The 17,379-nt window shown below is 42.1% G+C and overlaps 1 protein-coding gene and 2 non-coding genes across 5 annotated transcripts in view; 2 read left to right on the forward strand and 1 right to left on the reverse strand.

Annotated features, from left to right (window-relative positions):
• Positions 1 to 17,379, forward strand: part of arhgef10 (Rho guanine nucleotide exchange factor (GEF) 10) — a 52,634-nt gene that overhangs the window by 5,363 nt on the left and 29,892 nt on the right. For 2 of the 3 annotated variants that reach the window (XM_008276889.1, XM_008276888.1), the window contains exons 2-18: positions 1,732 to 1,841; positions 5,391 to 5,789; positions 7,048 to 7,386; positions 8,416 to 8,452; positions 8,702 to 8,790; positions 9,101 to 9,157; positions 9,799 to 9,986; positions 10,575 to 10,691; positions 11,394 to 11,505; positions 11,851 to 11,963; positions 12,044 to 12,121; positions 12,206 to 12,385; positions 14,438 to 14,554; positions 14,914 to 15,006; positions 15,471 to 15,641; positions 16,377 to 16,522; positions 17,121 to 17,305. In XM_008276889.1, the coding sequence (XP_008275111.1) occupies positions 1,805 to 1,841; positions 5,391 to 5,789; positions 7,048 to 7,386; positions 8,416 to 8,452; positions 8,702 to 8,790; positions 9,101 to 9,157; positions 9,799 to 9,986; positions 10,575 to 10,691; positions 11,394 to 11,505; positions 11,851 to 11,963; positions 12,044 to 12,121; positions 12,206 to 12,385; positions 14,438 to 14,554; positions 14,914 to 15,006; positions 15,471 to 15,641; positions 16,377 to 16,522; positions 17,121 to 17,305 (2,458 nt within the window). In that variant the 5' untranslated portion in view covers positions 1,732 to 1,804. The remainder of the gene's footprint in view (positions 1 to 1,731; positions 1,842 to 5,390; positions 5,790 to 7,047; positions 7,387 to 8,415; positions 8,453 to 8,701; positions 8,791 to 9,100; positions 9,158 to 9,798; positions 9,987 to 10,574; positions 10,692 to 11,393; positions 11,506 to 11,850; positions 11,964 to 12,043; positions 12,122 to 12,205; positions 12,386 to 14,437; positions 14,555 to 14,913; positions 15,007 to 15,470; positions 15,642 to 16,376; positions 16,523 to 17,120; positions 17,306 to 17,379) is intronic. The other variant, XM_008276890.1, reaches the window with a different exon arrangement.
• Positions 1,924 to 1,997, forward strand: trnai-aau (transfer RNA isoleucine (anticodon AAU)). Its single transcript has one exon. It is a non-coding gene; the product is annotated as a tRNA-Ile (tRNA).
• On the reverse strand, positions 3,885 to 3,957 carry trnaf-gaa (transfer RNA phenylalanine (anticodon GAA)). The gene has a single exon. It is a non-coding gene; the product is annotated as a tRNA-Phe (tRNA).

A 17,379-nucleotide genomic window follows, 5' to 3' on the forward strand; every position in this document is an offset into this window, starting at 1 on the left:
CTGTTTCATACTCATATATCACTTTTCTCAGGCTGTGCAGCATCTGTCCTAAAGACGGCGCTTTGTCGGTCGTACTGTATGACACAGTAGCTGCTCGCGTCTGTCTCTTTGGATTCCTCTCTATTGTGAAGGCTAAGATGTCCTCGGGCTGTGTGTACTCTACCTGTTTCTGTTAGCACTTGAATAATCTGTCAGCCGCGCTGTATTCAGCAGACACTGGCCCTGTATATTCACATCCTCTGTTCTGGCCTTGTGCCCCGCGAATAGGGCGGAGGACAAAGAGGCAGAGGATTCGACATTATTTGTAGACAAAACAAGCTTTCAGACTTAGAATGAGTTATCTTTCTTGTTTGGTGCACAACTGCGGTGTCGATGTGTCTTAGTCAGAAGGAGCACCGATGTTGTGACTTGCGTTGCGCTATGGAGATTAGATGGGTGGAATATGGGGCATGCATACCACAACAATGGCCCGCTTTATGCTACGGCATGATGTCACGACTCTGTCATCTATTTTTGTGGATATTAGCAAGCTGGAGAAGTCCGGAAATAGCAAAACTTCTTTCTCAAGGAGACATTTGACAGAAACTGTCACCTCTGGACACGAATTATATACCAGCAAACAAAGACTGTTGCTGAGGAATGCGATGTCTCTCATGCCCATGCAGGTACAAAGGTGTCTCGTGCCTCAGCATGCTAATAACATTTCCCTAGGCCTAAATGTGGTGTGGTTGCTATTAAGTCAAAATGTCACACAGTCCCCCTGCACCCTAAAGACTCATACCGATCTTAGAGGACTGTCTTTAGTCATTAAACCAAGAACCATCTCTGTTAGTAGATTGTTGCCATCTTGGAAACTCTACCAACATGATAGCCTTATAACATGCTTTGGTTTTGGCTTACTTTAGCTTATTTTGTGGGATAAGACTATCAGTCAAGCATGAGAACAGATTTTTCTAATGCATGAACAAAAACGCTTCCAGAGCACTACCCAAAAAGTCGTGGCTGCCTTTCACTAAGTTTAATTTAACTTCAGTTGTCTAATCTACGTTTCACTGTATTTGGTGTCCCATCTGTGTATACAAGTATATAAAACTGTGCAAGTTTAATTACTCGTGAGACAGCAAAGATCTGTGAGACCAAAGTTAAGCTGCCTAAAGAAGGGATGCATGCTTATTGTGGTGATTCAAAGCAAATCAACAAAGTGTGAAAATCTAAATGTGAACCTGCTTTGAATTTCATTTTTATTTGGTTGTAGCTACACAGCCTCCCCCCAACATGCCTTGTTTCCATATCCACATGGTACGATCTATCCATTACAACGACTGGAAAGCCCGTTTATACCCATGACATGACATACTCCCACAATTAGCATACGAGAATGCTGTGTACACTTAAACACGTGCTAGTGCCAGCAGCCCCTAGGAGCACTCTAAGAGCTGCTTTTGTTTTCTTTCACTCTATTATTTGTCTGAATTAGCTGTGGTTCAGATTCTGTTGTCGACACAAAAGGTACCAGACCGTGACCACACAGCCATGGTCCTCTGTTGTCCGCTGCTTTGATTAAGTAACATGGAATAACAAGTGTGGTTGGGCTTTTGTTCGCTGAGTGGCTTGCCCAGCCAGAAGTGCCTGATGTATGGAAACCTTCTTCTTTGCGTCAATTAATTTCAAATTACTGTTATATCAACCTGGCTGTTCTTCTTCTTTATGACGTTTGTTCTTTTCTTTTAGGAATGTGTGTCGGCATAGTTAATCCTCTGCATGCTGCTGTCTGAAGAGCTTGTGCAGGAGAAGAGCAGCGAGAATGGACATGGAAGACTTCCCTCCCCCGCCTCCTGAAAGTAAAATCAACAAAGCTTTGACTTCTACACTTTTCTCTTTACTTATGCATTGCAAACATGGTTGAAGGAGGGTGTGTGCATAGGCCGGTTAGCTCAGTTGGTTAGAGCGTGGTGCTAATAACGCCAAGGTCGCGGGTTCGATCCCCGTACGGGCCACACTTTTTGCATTTCAGTATGACAAACAAAAGGAGTTAAAGGTGATTCTTTTTATCAACCTCTTTTCTTCATGTCCTAACACTTTTAACTGCTAATTAAAAACAAGAGAACCAACAAATACCCACAACATTTTAGGAGTAACTGGCCTTTTTCGAGCATTCTGTAATTTCCACCTCTAAATGGTGAGAATTTCTGATTTCCCTTGTCTGCGCCAACAGAGCAAACACTGGCTCGAGCCCTGTGTTGAAACCATTCACAGTTCATTGCCGATTTATAAAACACCAACAGTTGACAGGAGAATTTGAGACCCATTTAAACAAAAGAGAGAAAAAAAAAAGATCTTTAAACCCAGGCAATTTTGTGTCGCTGTTGTCTCGTTTATTTGGTTTTCTGCGATCACAATGTCAGGCCAGCAGAATCACCTGCTGGCTCCTGTGGGGTCATCTCATGGTCGGATCACTTTCCAGAGGGGTCGCTGAAACTGGACGGCATGAGTAAACAGCGCAGATTCCTCTCCTCCACCGCTGTGGAGTGTGTGGGCAGAGGAACGAGTAAGGAGGGTAAAATGTGCTGTGCTGCTGTGAATGCCAGACAATGTGCCTCAGTATTAGGTTGAATACTGCTGCAGCACACACACACACACACACACACACACGAACACACACACACACACACACACACATGTACACACAGCCTCCGGGGATAGACACAGACCAGAGAAATGCTTCGTGTCTTGCTGGCCAGTCGCTTGCTTTGTTGCCAGGGCGATGCACGAGCAGATCGTAACCCGGTGACTCATTTGAGAGACCATTATGTAGCAGAGTGGAGATAGGTCCTTAGAACAGAATCCATATTGTCGTTATGAATTGACAATGGGTGCTTCATCAAGCCTGTGTGTCACATTTGCATGTATATTTCTCCATGATCCCGGGCTTCTCACAGAGCTGCAGGACTGAGAGAATTCCTCCAACGTCAAGATGTTTTTTTAATTTCCAGTTCAGTGTTGGGGCACAAGAAATTATAAGATTGTGCGTTTGTGTGTGTTTGCACTCTAAAGTCAGCATCCAGCGCAGTCTGTAATTAAGCTGCAGGCATGCATACAGCCAACTACCAGTGATCTTCTCTACCCTTAGTTTCAAAAGTTCTGGCCAGTATGCCTCACGGCGTGGCAAAATCCAATCAAATCAAGTCCACTCTTGTGCAGTCAAGTGTTTCGTATTGGCGTCACAGCGAGGGCAGTGAGTGCACATTACAGCAATTATTATAATGTGAGTATACATCATATTGTCCAGGAATTCCACAGACTATTAGCGAGCTATCCGTGCCTTATCGCTGAGTCTCACGCCGTTCATTATTGCACAGGTGGAAAAAGAAAGATAGCATCTCTGTTTCCAGGTTTGCACTTCTCTTCTCCCCATGGACACGGGGTCACAATGTTGACCTGGAACATTAGTCACAGACCATTCTCTCACACTCTGACGAGGTGAAACGCCCACCTGTCAGAGCCTGAGGGAGCCGTACAGGTGATTTAGAGTTGCGAACGTTGCTGTGAGGGACTTCAAAGTCGTTGTGTTTACTCCTTTGAGTTGAGATTTACTTGGTCACTTTCAGTGGAGCGCACAGGCCTGGAGGTGTAACATGTTCCAACACTGAACCTGGTTTATTTGATGGTAACTGCGTGTGAAGAATAACCTCATTAGCTTAACTTTAAATAACCAAAGACGTGCCTGTGTGTGTGAAGTTGTCTTGGAAGTGAAGCATAAGATATGATGGGATAATGTCAAGAGGTAAAGGGTTACTATAGGTCCTAGCTTTACGGAGGATTTACTTGAGTAAACAACTGCGGAGAGAAAAAAAAACACTGGCCGGGTCAGGGAGAGTTCAAAATGCCGAAACCCGGGATCGAACCAGGGACCTTTAGATCTTCAGTCTAACGCTCTCCCAACTGAGCTATTTCAGCCCGCGTTGCTGTGAGGAACAGCATGCTGGGTCAAGGTGGAAATGAAATCATGCAAAGTTGGAATTTTCTGTTTACATTGGAAACACAGTCAGGATATGAGAGAGACAAAGATAAGACTCTCGCCTATAAGTTAATACAGTCAAGCTGTAACTACCGACGAAAGCGTTCACAAAGAATCTGTGGTATTCGGGAGCCACACTGTGACAAGGATCAAATATTCCCAGAGGTGGTAGATACCTACAAATTACTAAATATTCAGCAAAACCTAGGAAGAGAGGAAGGGCTCCTGTGGATAAGAGTTCCTGTCACGCTGTGTTAGCTCTGTTTAAATTACCACCTAATATTTAGGTCAATATTGTTTTTTATTATTGTTCTACCTTTTTAATCTTGTTCTCTAAATGAAACCCAAAATACAGTTTTTTGCACGTCTCAGGACTGATGAGTTGAGCCTGTGCATTCCGATCCTTTTATTTCACTCTTACTTCACTTATTCGAGCTCACACTTCATTCAACAGATTAGAAATAATGCATACACTCCGGCTGTACTACTCACTGAGGGGAGTAACAGCTCTCTTTCCTGCTGGCCTAATTGCAGAGTGGAAACTGGAAAGATGTTTGTTGCTCCCTTCCTGTCTGCTGCCAAGCGAGCGCTCTGATGTGAATGTGACGCCTTTGAACGCAAACTACATCTTGTAGTTGTGCCCCAGTTTGATTTTTTTGCTATAAAGCGGAGCAGCTGATGTGCCGTCTCGGTGCCAGTCTTTGACATGAAAAATTCTGAAAGAAGACGTACATCTGTAGCAGACCCCACCCATAATTATAAGTCTGTATATGGCCTTCAGCTTTACCAGCCCAAGGAGTAGAACTGCCACCCACAGCGTACCAAAGTTTAACTTATGTTTAATGCATCTGTAACACAAACACACAATATTTGGGGTGACTTCTCCCACGCTGCAGGCATGTTTGTCGCCTTATGTTGTATATTTTGTGGCGATTGAGTTGTGATAGAGTCTTGGATGAAGCAACTACATGACATAATTTATTTTACTGATCCAGTACTATGCACATGAAGAGTTCATTTGCAAAAAAAGATAACTCCATCTTCACAAACCTTCAGAAAACCCACTTTTCCATCGTCTACCTGACACAACATCAATCAAACTTAAGTTATCTAGACTTTTGTCATTTCTACTGAGTCAGATCCACTCAGCTTCTGTTTGATTGATATCATCTCAAGCAAAGAACAAAAAAAGAAGTTTTCTGAAAATGCACAAAAATGGAGTTACCAGTTTTTGCAAATTAACTGAGATGCCTCACTTTTAGCATGACAAAATCCTTCACACTTATCACTGTATAACGACTTATATCATCGTATCGCCCAACTCTTTTATGTGACATTCAGCACCCAATATTTCTGTCACCTCTCTCTCCAGTGTTGGCAGACAGCGTCCCCTTTGCAGATGAAGATGAGGGAGAAGCCTTCGATTTTGACGACAGTGGGGATGACGTCCCTGAGGCTGATTGCCCACCCCCTGCACCTCCACCTCCTCTATCCCCCACCGGCAAGGATCAGAGCCAGAACAACAGCGTGGCCAGTCACCCCGAGGCCCATCTCCCCACCTTGAACCCCCCAGCGCCTTCCTCCGCGTCCAGCGCGACTCTATCATCAGCGGACGCAACAGTTGCCACGAGCGGGTCCTCCACAGCAGGTGGAGCAACAGCAGAAGCCGAGGGGACATCTGCTGCTGAGGGGGCTGATGACAGGGAGACAGATTTACCGCCTCCACCCCCTCCTCTGGACGATGACACAGAGACAGATCCTCGAACAACAGGTTTGCAACCCAAAAGTGCTGACATTTTGTTCTCGCTCCAGGCGAGTGGAGGTATTTGAGTCCATTCTGGCTTTTCCTTTGGGCAGAGAGTCCTTCCCACAACATTTGTGCTCGGTTAACTGCAAGTAATGCCTTGAATATGGAGCAGTGATCACAGATTCTCCACATTCTCCTGGCATGTTCTGTGTACATTATCTGGCTCTTATCCAGCCCCTCGAGCTCAGGGTAAAGTGGGGCAGTCTGTCTCTCTCATGACACCTTGTATCTGTGGCCGCCTGGCGCTGGAGATTGTCTGGCTTTCGTCACTGAAGGTTTGGACAGCAGCAGCAGCAGGCAGGGCTTCTTATTCTCACTCACTCATTCTGCAGTATTGTAGTGAAGAGACGCCAACATTACAAATGAGTTCATTTGCAAAAACAGATAACTCCATTTTTGTACATTTTCAGAAAACTTGTTTTTTTATTTGCTTGAGATAATAGTCAAACTGAAGTTGAGTGGATTTGACTCAGTAGAAATGACAAAAACAACTTAAGTTTGATATTGTCTCAGGTAGACGATGGAAAAGTGGGTTTTCTGAAGGTTTGTGAAGATGGAGTTATCTGTTTTTGAAAATGAACTCTTCACGTGCATATGCCTTGTATTTTTGTATCACTGCTTTACCACGACTCTGCACTGCAAGCCTTCACCTCTTGTCCTCACATAAAACTTTAAACTACAGCCGCATAACAGGGTTCATCCAGAATGAGCATGTTTTGGTGTCCTCACTATAAACGTCTAAAACCAGGTTAGTTGCAACAAACATAGAAGCAATGAGAATGTTTCTACTCCCGTTTTGAGATTTTTGAGGTGGACCACCAGTGTAGATAAGTTTGTTGTACATAATAGAACAACTTGTGGTCCATATAAGTAGTGGATGCAAGTGTGAAATGCCATTTACTGTAAATGTTTTAATTGATCAGCAAAGTTAATTATTTAAAATAAAGTTCATACCATTCACTGAAAATGAACAAAATTCTCTAGAGTCAGAGCAATTAAAATTAAACTGACTCCTATTACACCCAATGTCTGTGGGTTTATAGATGCCAAGTAAATATATTAAAAAAAACTAATTAACGACTGTGTAATTGTTGAAAAGTGTTGATCTTTGTATCGCTTTGTGTTCCAGTATCTTTGTGCCTGCACTGGAAGTTTTTCATTGTTTTTCACATTTCTTCTGAACGTAGCATGTGAGCTAACTGTGTTTTCTTTCCTTCACCAGGCAGTGAAGGCCAGAATGCACCCATCAGTGACCCTCCACAGGCCGTCCCTCGGACCTCCTCCCAGGGCAAAGTCAACCCCTATTCTGTGATTGACATCACTCCTCTCCAACTGCAGGAGCTTGAGCAGAAACATGGGCCCTCCTCCTCCACCTCCTCACCAATGGAGCCCAAAGACCGAGAGGCAGAAGGCCACGATAACCACGCCAGCCCTACTGGCATCACTTCAGGATACTCGGTGCCAGTGCCATGTGGCTACGCGACCCCCTCGGGCGTACCGCTCATCACGCCCACTTACACCACACCAGTCATCATTCGACATCTCTCCGTGGAGGAAGATGGTAAAGTAGAACCTGCAACAAGGCGAAACCTTTTTCTAAAGTAATGATTCGTAAAATAATAATGAAGCAGCTCAGATGTTAATCAAGGTTTATTTTTTAAGCATGCACAACAACAGAAAGGTTTCTGGATATGAAGGCTCTGTACTTTTTGAGGGAAATTCGTCTTTTCCTGTTTCCCTGCAGTCAGACCGAGAGATACAATCCTATGACACGTAAATGCTGCCCTAGCTACTTCTATCCCCTGTCCTTTCTTCTTTCTCTTGTTTTTCCTAAAGCCTGGCCACAAGGAAGTAGGAACTAAATTTAGCCCTCCCCAAAGATCTGTGTTGGCTGTGAGGATTTTCCGGTTTCCCTAAAATCCTGCAGCGGCTGAGTCCAAGCCTGTGGCCTGGCAGTCTCAGCAGCCTGATTGCACTGTAATTATCTTACCGAGGTCACACCATGTTGAAATACTCAGATGTTTTAGAACCCTACTTTGTAAAGTCAAAGAGGTGTGTGATAATGTAGAAAATTATTCACACTTTTATAGTTTTTACGCCTTACAGCTGTGGCACACATAGCAAGTAAACTTTGCTGCTGTTAACACTTCACCATAACATGTTCCTCGAAAAAAAAAGAAGGTTACTGGAGGAATTCTAAATTGAGCACACGTCAAGTGAAATTTATGGAAGCACATTTACAGTAGAGTAGCATCTTGACTTGATTATGCACAATCTACGGAATCATCAGTGACACCTAGTGGCACAAAAAGTTTAAACCTTTTGATTTGGGAGGTGTTTTGGAGTTGCCTGACATGCAGTGTGCTGGATTCTGAAAACATATATTTATAAGAGTCTATCTTATTTATAAAATGCCTTTAAATGTACCATCTTCTATAGCTTTTAACAACTCTGTACAATGGTATCACAATTTTACAGCTTTTGTGCCTGGATTATGACAACTGTGGGACCTCCAAGTGCAGCCACAGGCAAGGAAATGTATAATGTTATTGGTTTCCTTTGTGTAAAGTATCTCTCTTTTTCTCTGCAGTGACAGTGGTGGGGACTGGAAACACCTCTGTTGACAGGTTAGTCATATACAACCCAACCAGAGCAACTCTATGCTAATTATTTATTGTCATATCTTAAGAGAGATATGGAACGTATACATCCCTACTCCTCATGTACAGTTACAGTTATTGATTTACTAGCATGTTATAAATACCTGCTGCCCTCGTGTCAGTGGCATTGATCAAAGTCACTCTGTCAATATACAAAATGTTGAATTATATCTCTGTTTCTTGACCATGTACTGATAATATCCATGTTTTTTCAAGTGTTTTCAGTGAAGAGTATCCACCTATCAGAGAAGAGGATGCTTTGGCTAAATGGGCATCAGATCCTGCCAATACTGCATGGATGGAAAGTACGGAATGATAACCACAACAAAAATACATATAGTAGAAATACTAGAACACTACTCTCGTCTCAGTTCCCTGTACTTACTCTGCACATACAGTGCATGCCTTTAGGGTGCTATGATGTATTTGTGTTATTTTCTTTTACACAACTGAATTCCCAGACACTTCCTTCCCTGTTTTTTAAGGAAGCAGACCCTTGTCTGTGCCTTTCTTGTAGATTCCCCCTACATTACAGCCTGATTGTTGCGTGAACAGCCTAGTTATGCGATGAGTAGCCATGCATTGATTGTTTTGAACGTCTGCTATGTGCTTCAGATCCAGATGAGGTGATTTATGATGATGTGCCCAGAGAGAACTCTGACTCCAACACAGGTTTGTGAACTTTCTTTCTGATTCTTGCATTTGGTAAATTCAGTCGTAACCTTCTCGTCTTTAGCCTGACGTCTTTCACAGTTTCTTGCTTTCACTTCCAGTTTCCTCATAGTTTTTTTTCAAAAATCTAAATGTGACTTACGTATTTAGACCCCAAAACGTGCAAATTTGACTTTTTTGTTCAATGAACAATGTTTCATTTGTTAAGATTTGGCTCTAATATTATGCTGATGTTGAGTGTTCTGGTTTACAATTTAGTACAGTAGTCATTTCAAATAATATTACTATTATTATAGGGACACCCTGTGATTTAAGTCAAATTATCAAGATTAAATTTTGACCAAAAAAAGAAAAAAAGTGTTGGCAAAATACCAGAAACACTTTTTGTGATATAATGTAGTTTTGTACCAACACCACAAAGCCCTGGCATCAAAAATCATCATGCAATATCAGCACTTTTTGGCATGTGGTCAGCAAAAAAATTAGCAAGATAAGCTTTAAAATATTTATTTAAAGACTATTCTGTTGGAGTGCAGCATGCATTGGTATTGTGTGCATTGTACGAGTTCAAGTTTGTGCAGCTAACTTTTGTAGTGTAGCTTCCATTATATGATTTGAAATGATCCTCTGCATTCACACAGACCCAGATGAGATGATCTATGATGACGTGGAGCTCGGGGAGGAGGGCGGCTGCAACAGCTCCCTCGACAATGGCTGGAGCTCGAGTGAGTTTGAAAGCTATGACGAGGCCAGTGACGGGGAGGGTCGCCCTGAGAATGGCCTGCCCCACGCCTTCATGAGAGGAAAGCCGCCCCAGAGGAAGACCCATGTGTGTATAACAATCACCCTTCCTTTTCTCTCCCTGGGTTACAGCCAACAACCTGTTAATATATTGTACAGTGCTTGCGTTTTTTTCCCTCTACCTTCTGCGTAGCCACTTTACTGCAGATAGCAATAAAGGAAGCAATATATTTCATTATATGAATTTGTAGATTTAAACAAATCCTTTTACTGTGCTTATAACCTGTAGATACATTATGTGTCAATCAAGTTTTGTGTGTTTTCATTGTTGTCAATTTACTTTTGTTGACCTGAATGTCATCACGCTGGCTTATAGACAGCTTGCTGCACTCTGTAATGTTTTGCCGTGTGGTTTTGAGAATAAAGTTCACTTTCTTTGTAGTCTTAACATAATCAGAAATGAATTGCTTAAAAATAAGTGGGTGAAAATTGCCCCAATTACCCAGTAATTGGAAAGGTATTTTATTTCTGCTTTGTACCAAGTGTATTTTTAGAAGAGAATAAAATCAGTCGGCAGTCTTAACGACCGACATATGGAGACGAATTTGCTGGAACTGCTGAGGTGCGAGCTCATTCCAAAACCATAAACAGTAACGCTTACTTTGCTTTTGTTTAGCTCTCTCAAGATCTGACACGCTTGAAAGAACACTATGAGAAAAAGATGAAAGATCTAATGGCAAATACAGTGGGAACGGTAGAGCTGCAGCAGATAAAACAGAAACACGAGCAGAAGGTAAACTACCTGAGGCTCGCCTTACTTGTCTGTGCTAGATAAAGTAGTCCCAACCCTTTTTTACTCTCAGTCTGGCTAACTCCACTCTGGGCATTTTGCCACTGACCTGGTGCCTTCATCCTGCTCTGATGTGAATGACTTCTGGTGGCGGTACTGGTGATTGGGTTTGCAAAGCGTTCATTTGCCTCGCTGTCTGCTGCATTGGCCTGTCTTGTTTTATGTTGACGCATCGGAGGTCGTAAAGCTGAGAATATATTCTGAAGTAACATTTGTTTATTCTGCAGTAAACTGAGACACCAGCAACAGAGTTCTGATTTGAGAGTTCATGTGACATTCTGTCTTTAGTATTGAGAGAAATATTGGAGAAAAAAAAGCAACTGCTGAAGACTTTTGCGGCATTTAAATAATTTCATATTGTAAATCAGTTCTTTTGATGAAAGTGCTCTGCTACTTTCAGCTGATGTCCCAGTTGCTGTCATTCTCTGGTCAGCTCTGCTCCCCTGTTGTCCTGTATTGTATAATCTGCCGTGTATCTTCATCTTTACTCTAACACTGCTTCTGTCCTGTGTAGCTCAGTTCAGTCACTCTTAGTCATAGGTTTAGACAAAGTAAACTAAACCTAACCTTGGATTTAAACTGTGAAAAATCTAACTTTGTGTTGCTATTTAGATAAAGATAATAATATATTTTGTCTCATCAAAGATGCAAAAGCTGGTGAAGGCTGCTAAGGAAGGGACCAAAGACGGGCTTGAGAAAACCAAAGCTGCTGTGAAGAAGGGACGCTCTTTCATCAAAACCAAGTCATTCTGTCATGGTATGTAGTCCTGGAAAGATGACGTCGTAGCTTTGGGTTCAATGCTTAAAAACCCCAACAAGCTGCCACTGTTGCTGTTGCTGTTGCTGTTGCTGAACTTGTGCTGTGAAGCGAAATATATGAAACAAATCTGCTGTTACGTTTGTGTGACTGTTGCAGGCTTTGTTTATTTACTTAAACCCCTTTTGTTTTTAAGTTTATGTTACGTTTATGTTCCTCTGAAAGTTTCAGTTTTTTGTAAATGGCGATAAAATTTGTCCAGGATGCCTTTTTTTTGTCACTTTATTTAATTGCAGTTATACTTTTACAATCATCCACTTGCTCTTTCCCTTCTTAACCTTGCAGAAAGGAAGTCGGCCTGTTTTGAGGATGAGGAGTCTGAACTATTTATTGAGGTGGACTGTTTTAACGTGGAGCCAGTGTTGTGTCCAGCACCAGACGGTCTGTCACAGCAACAGGTAATGAACATGCCCTTTAACTTTGAATTAACTGTTAAAGAAAGCCACCTGCCTAAAGACTTTGGTGTTTTCCTCTACAGCTTGTTAGAAGATGTATATTGGGATCTATATTGGAAAGTGAGAAGAACTATCTTGATGCACTCAAAAGGATATTAGAGGTATGCAAAAAAAAATGGCTGCAGTGTTTGCCAAAAATGTTTTAAGGCGTTTGTTATTACAGGTTTCATTGTCTGTTTTGTCAGCAATATGAGAAGCCCCTGTCCCAGATTGAGCCGAGGCTGCTGAGCGACAGGAAACTGAAGATGACCTTCTATCGTGTGCGTGAGATCCTGCAGTGCCACTTCCTGTTCCAGATCGCCCTGGCGAGCCGTGTGGCTGAGTGGGATGGCCTGGAGATGATCGGGGATGTCTTTGTGGCATCGGTAAGCAAGAGACACCAATATATTAAACAAAAGGTTTATATATTCGTTGCAGTAACCCTGAACTGCTTGAATTCATGTACTCCATCCTCTTCTTGTCTTTGTCTGCTTGGCAACTATTAGACAACAAGAGAGCTCATCTTGCACAGTCCCGCTCACCACTTCTCTTCCTTGTGTTTCAACTCCTGTTATCAGAGGAGCAGTGACACCAGTATTTCTGCTCAGTATCCTCTCTTGCCCCACATTTCAAATCATAAAACATCGAGACTTTATACTACAAGCTTGTTATGGGTATTGATATTTCCAATTCTTTAGTGTGCATATAAAATTGGATGAAAGATTGTAAGCAGTCAAGTTGAAAGTGTGAAAGTAGCGACTCAGGTAGTTACTCTGTTTACTTACCCCTTTTCCACCAAACCGGTTCCAGTGCTAGTGCCATGCTAGTGCTTGACTTGGCACCAGTTTTTTGTGTTTCCACCACCTAAGCAAAACCCCAGGCTCTCAAAACTGGTGCTTAGCTAGCACCAGTTTTTTGCTGGGCCAGAGCTAAGAACTGAGTACGTCAGGGGCTGGGGGCGAGGTTATCGTGACCACCGAGACCGATGAAAAGCGGCGTTTTTAAAACAACAGCTGAACATGTTGGTAGGTTTCAGCATCTCTGAACATGGACGCCAAGCTAAAGCAGAAATGGACAGACGACGAGAGAACACAGGCACTAAAAGCCCACTCTATCCAGCCACCCCACTGTTAGATTAGAAAAGAAACGGCTTCACTCTATCAAAAAATCAACCAGACACCCAGTCTTTAGACTTTTTCAAGTCAGCATCTATCTATCAGCATGATTGTTCATCATTTAAACTGAATATACACACATGGGATAACTGGCCGTCAACAACAATCATGAAACAAAGAGAAATATTAAATTGTTCTCAGCCTTAATGATAGGACTCAGACAAAACCAACAATGGGAATATTTGTCACCTTTACCCAGCTACTGCCTCTTTTAGATTTGCACACAGAGGGTTCCAGTGATGCACCTTTAGACACTGGAGATGTCATAACAAGAAAATCCTCACGGGTCTTCAGTGGCCACTGGCTTTCATGATGGAGTCAGAAACATATCTCCTACAAAAGATGAGTCAGGTGCTGCTGCCATGTCCACTGATGACAATACAGACACGGATTAGTTGCCAGTTGCCAATAACACTTGACTCATGATGACAGCTCAAGCTTGTTCTGGATGCATTTCTTTAAATGACGGTGCTACAGCTGAGACTTAGACTTAGACTTTGACTTTATTAATCCCAGAGGGAAATTCAGCTTCCATCAAATACCTGCTAATGCAGATCATGTCAAGACTGGTCCTGATGGAGCTTTAAAGGAAAATCTTTTGTAGAGTGAAGAAGAGAGTAGTTTCAATGTTTAAGTCTCAAAACAACTAGTGCAGCTCTGTATTCACTATAGAAATTATAGCAGTAGTACGTTATATAGATCCACATTATATATTTTAAAACCATTCTTATAAATGGAACTCAGTTCATAAACTAACTGATGAAGCTGCAAACTACTCTAACTAAACCACACGTCCCTCTAAAACAAACAAAAAACCAACTATCAGTTTAAATATGCAGTGCAAAATTTGGAGAGAACGCTCAAGTCTTTTGTAAAAGATGTGACAAAGAAAACTAATAAAGTATGTTTACATATGGGCTGATAGCAATTTTTCTTTGTGTTAAGCTAATATTTTGATTGCACATGCTTTATTATAATTTAAAATATACAAAATAGTGAATGCATGATTATTAGATTAGAAAAAAAGTGTGCTTACCACATTTTGTGCACAGAAATTTCAATTTTAATGATTCTGCAGCTATACTCTTTAAAAAGTCTTACAAATTAAACAACAAAATTCAGAATTTCCTGTTTTCTCGTCTGACCCCTTTATCGGCTGAATGTGTGTCCGCTGTCTTTGCCTTCTGAAGTTGTTACAAATCACGTGATGCAATATATTCCTGCGAGGAGTCAATGTGTTTTAACATCTGTGTTTCTCTACAGTTTTCAAAGTCCATGGTGCTGGATGCCTACAGTGAATATGTGAACAACTTCAGCACTGCAATGGCAGTCGTAAGGAAGACGTGCGCCTCTAAACCTGGCTTCCTGGAATTCCTCAAGGTTTGAAAAAAGCATACCTACGCAAAGTATTAACGTAACAGTAGAACTACAATACTGCGTGGAAATGGCGAACATGAATATTGTTCTTGCGCAGATATCAGAGTTTTTCTCTGAGACAAACATGCACATATGTGTTCACTGTTAGAGCTTTTTAATTATTGTGCATTTTAATAGAGCGAGCTACAGCTACTTATTTTACCTCTTCATTCAGTGAAATTCTTGCAGTTGTTTAGCTACTTGTTGACACTGAAGACAGCTATTCACGTAATCAAAACAATAATTTCCTTCCAAAAATATACTAAAAAGACGTTAGACTATTTCATCCCTGCAATGTGATTTACCAGTTTTCTCTTCTGCAGCATCGTCAGGAGACCAGCAGTGACCGAATGACTCTGTATGGCCTGATGATGAAACCTATCCAGAGATTCCCACAGTTCATTTTACTCCTTCAGGTATATTTCATTTTTTAACCTCCTTTACACTAATATCCAAGTATGCATATGCAGTAGACAGTGTTGTATATACAGTGTGTTCACCAGCAGAGGGAGTGCCACGCTCATAAATCAAGCCCCTTTGTTTTTCAAATGCTAATTTCAAGAGGAGGCAAGGGAATTGCTCAGAGGGGGCATGGTTTCCTCATCTCTTTTGATATTGCTTTCTGTTGCCCTGGTATGTTTATATTTTCTGTGTCTGTTGTAAAAAAAATAAAAATAAAAAATGGGACACTGGATCCAATCAAACTAGTTTTTGGATGTAAAAATAGAAAAATGAGAGTAGAAGAGAACATCCATTCATCGGATGCCGTTGACACATTTTTGCAGATTTAATTAGAGTTTTTCATTAACTGTTTCAAACATTGGATGATTAGATAATCCACAAAGGACTGATTGATTGTGATTTCTGTCATCCTCATCAGGACATGCTAAAGAACACACCAGTCGGCCACGCTGACCGTCTGCCCCTGCAGATGGCCCTGACTGAACTGGAGACCCTGGCTGAGAAGCTCAATGAAAAGAAGAGGGAGGCTGACCAGCGCTGCGAGATCCGTCACATTGCAAAGGCCATGAACGAACGCTACCTCAACAAGGTCTGTCCTTTGCTATGTATTCATTCACAGTATTCACATAATGCTGCCGTCACTGCTTGTTGGAGTCTGTGTTTATTGTGTTGTACGATTTTCTGACGGTGCATTTTTTTTTTTTTACATGCTGGTTAAAAAAGTGGTGTTCGAGTTGATTAATGTACTCATTGCTCAGTCAGTGTGCAAATTTCTGCTCATGTTTTATTCTTTTAGCATATGCTGTGGCATTTCTCTGTGTCCCAATGTGGGCGGCCATCAGGCTCTTGAGCTTCATAATTTCTACCAAGTATTCTCCTGACTGAATGCCATATTTTTAGCGCATGGCTTAGCACAACATGTGCAGACAACACCAGCTTTCCCCAAGGTGTAATTATTTGTCTATCTGTAGCCACCCACTCTGGCATCTGTGTCGAAACGTGTTTACAGAATGCCCTACATGGGGCAGATGGGTTGTTCCTCATAGCCTTTAATTGCTCAGAGTCACTGTTGACATCCATATATTATATCCTGTTATCCAAAATGAGTGGTTACACATTAGGGAGTGAACAAAGCAAGAATGGGTGAAGTAAGATTGACACGAGCCAATAAAGCCTAATGAAGTCTGGAGTATTTTCTGTCTTTTGTTGGTCTCCATTCCCTCTTTGAGCTGGCTATTGTTAGAAATGTACTGAAACAAACACTATTTAGAGCTCCAAACCTCTGCTGTACAATCACATATTGTTACTCTGATTTATTTATTAGCTTCTGAGTAACGGCAGCCGCTACCTGATTCGCTCCGACGACATGGTGGAAACGGTCTACAATGAGCGGGGTGAAATAATCAAAACCAAGGAGCGACGCCTCTTCCTGCTCAATGACGTGCTCATGTGTGCCACACCCAACATCCGGTAAGAGTGACCACAACCCAGACCTGGACCTAATCTCTCTTTTAATTTGCACCTTCTCCTGTCTTCGGGTGCAAAACCCTGTAATCTCTCTGCCCGTTTACAATTTTAGACACTGTTGTTGAGTGTATATTTTTGTTGGGGTCTTGTTTGTGGGGATCAGTTTGCCTGCTGTAGGAGGAAAATCTGTCTTAAACTGAAAGGAAACTCACAAGTCTTCCAGAAGAATGATTGTAAACACAGCATGTGACGAGTGTCCTTGGGGTGACCTTTGACCACAGTGAGTCTCTGGGTTTGGAACATATGTACGAACTGTGGCCTGAAAAATCCAATTTGTATGCTTTTCAGTTCCTGTCCTGTAATTCTAGCCACAACGTACTGCTTCTGGGAAACTGAGTTGTACAAAACTATGTTGTCCTAGATGAAGATTTCCCTCCTCTTATCTTTCCAACACTCCATCCATACACCTCCTCCACATGGATATACATTTTTCTCCTTCATATCTTCACAATCTCGTACACTCATACTTCACATGGAAGGCCTTAATAACACAAACCAGAGCCACTTTGGCGCATAACCTTCATCATCCTTTTATTTTCAGATGTCAGGATGGCAGTGGGAGTGGTAGTGGGAATGCTCCGCTCGACCAGAAGTTCCTTCTGAAGTGGAGCGTGCCTTTGAGCTTCGTGGAGGTGCTGGAGTTCGGATCCAGTGAGGACATGGCCGACAGCAGCCGCTACCCAGCCCCTCATTCGGGGGAGAAGGTGGTGATCAACGCCAAGCCAAGTATGAAACACAGCGTCACATTCAGCTCCTCTAAATAAGCTTTCTACGGGTCTGTGAGTCACTGTTTGTCTCCT

Source organism: Stegastes partitus, unplaced genomic scaffold, assembly GCF_000690725.1.
Source record: "Stegastes partitus isolate 25-593 unplaced genomic scaffold, Stegastes_partitus-1.0.2 Scaffold82, whole genome shotgun sequence".
Classification (NCBI taxonomy): Eukaryota; Metazoa; Chordata; class Actinopteri; family Pomacentridae; genus Stegastes; species Stegastes partitus.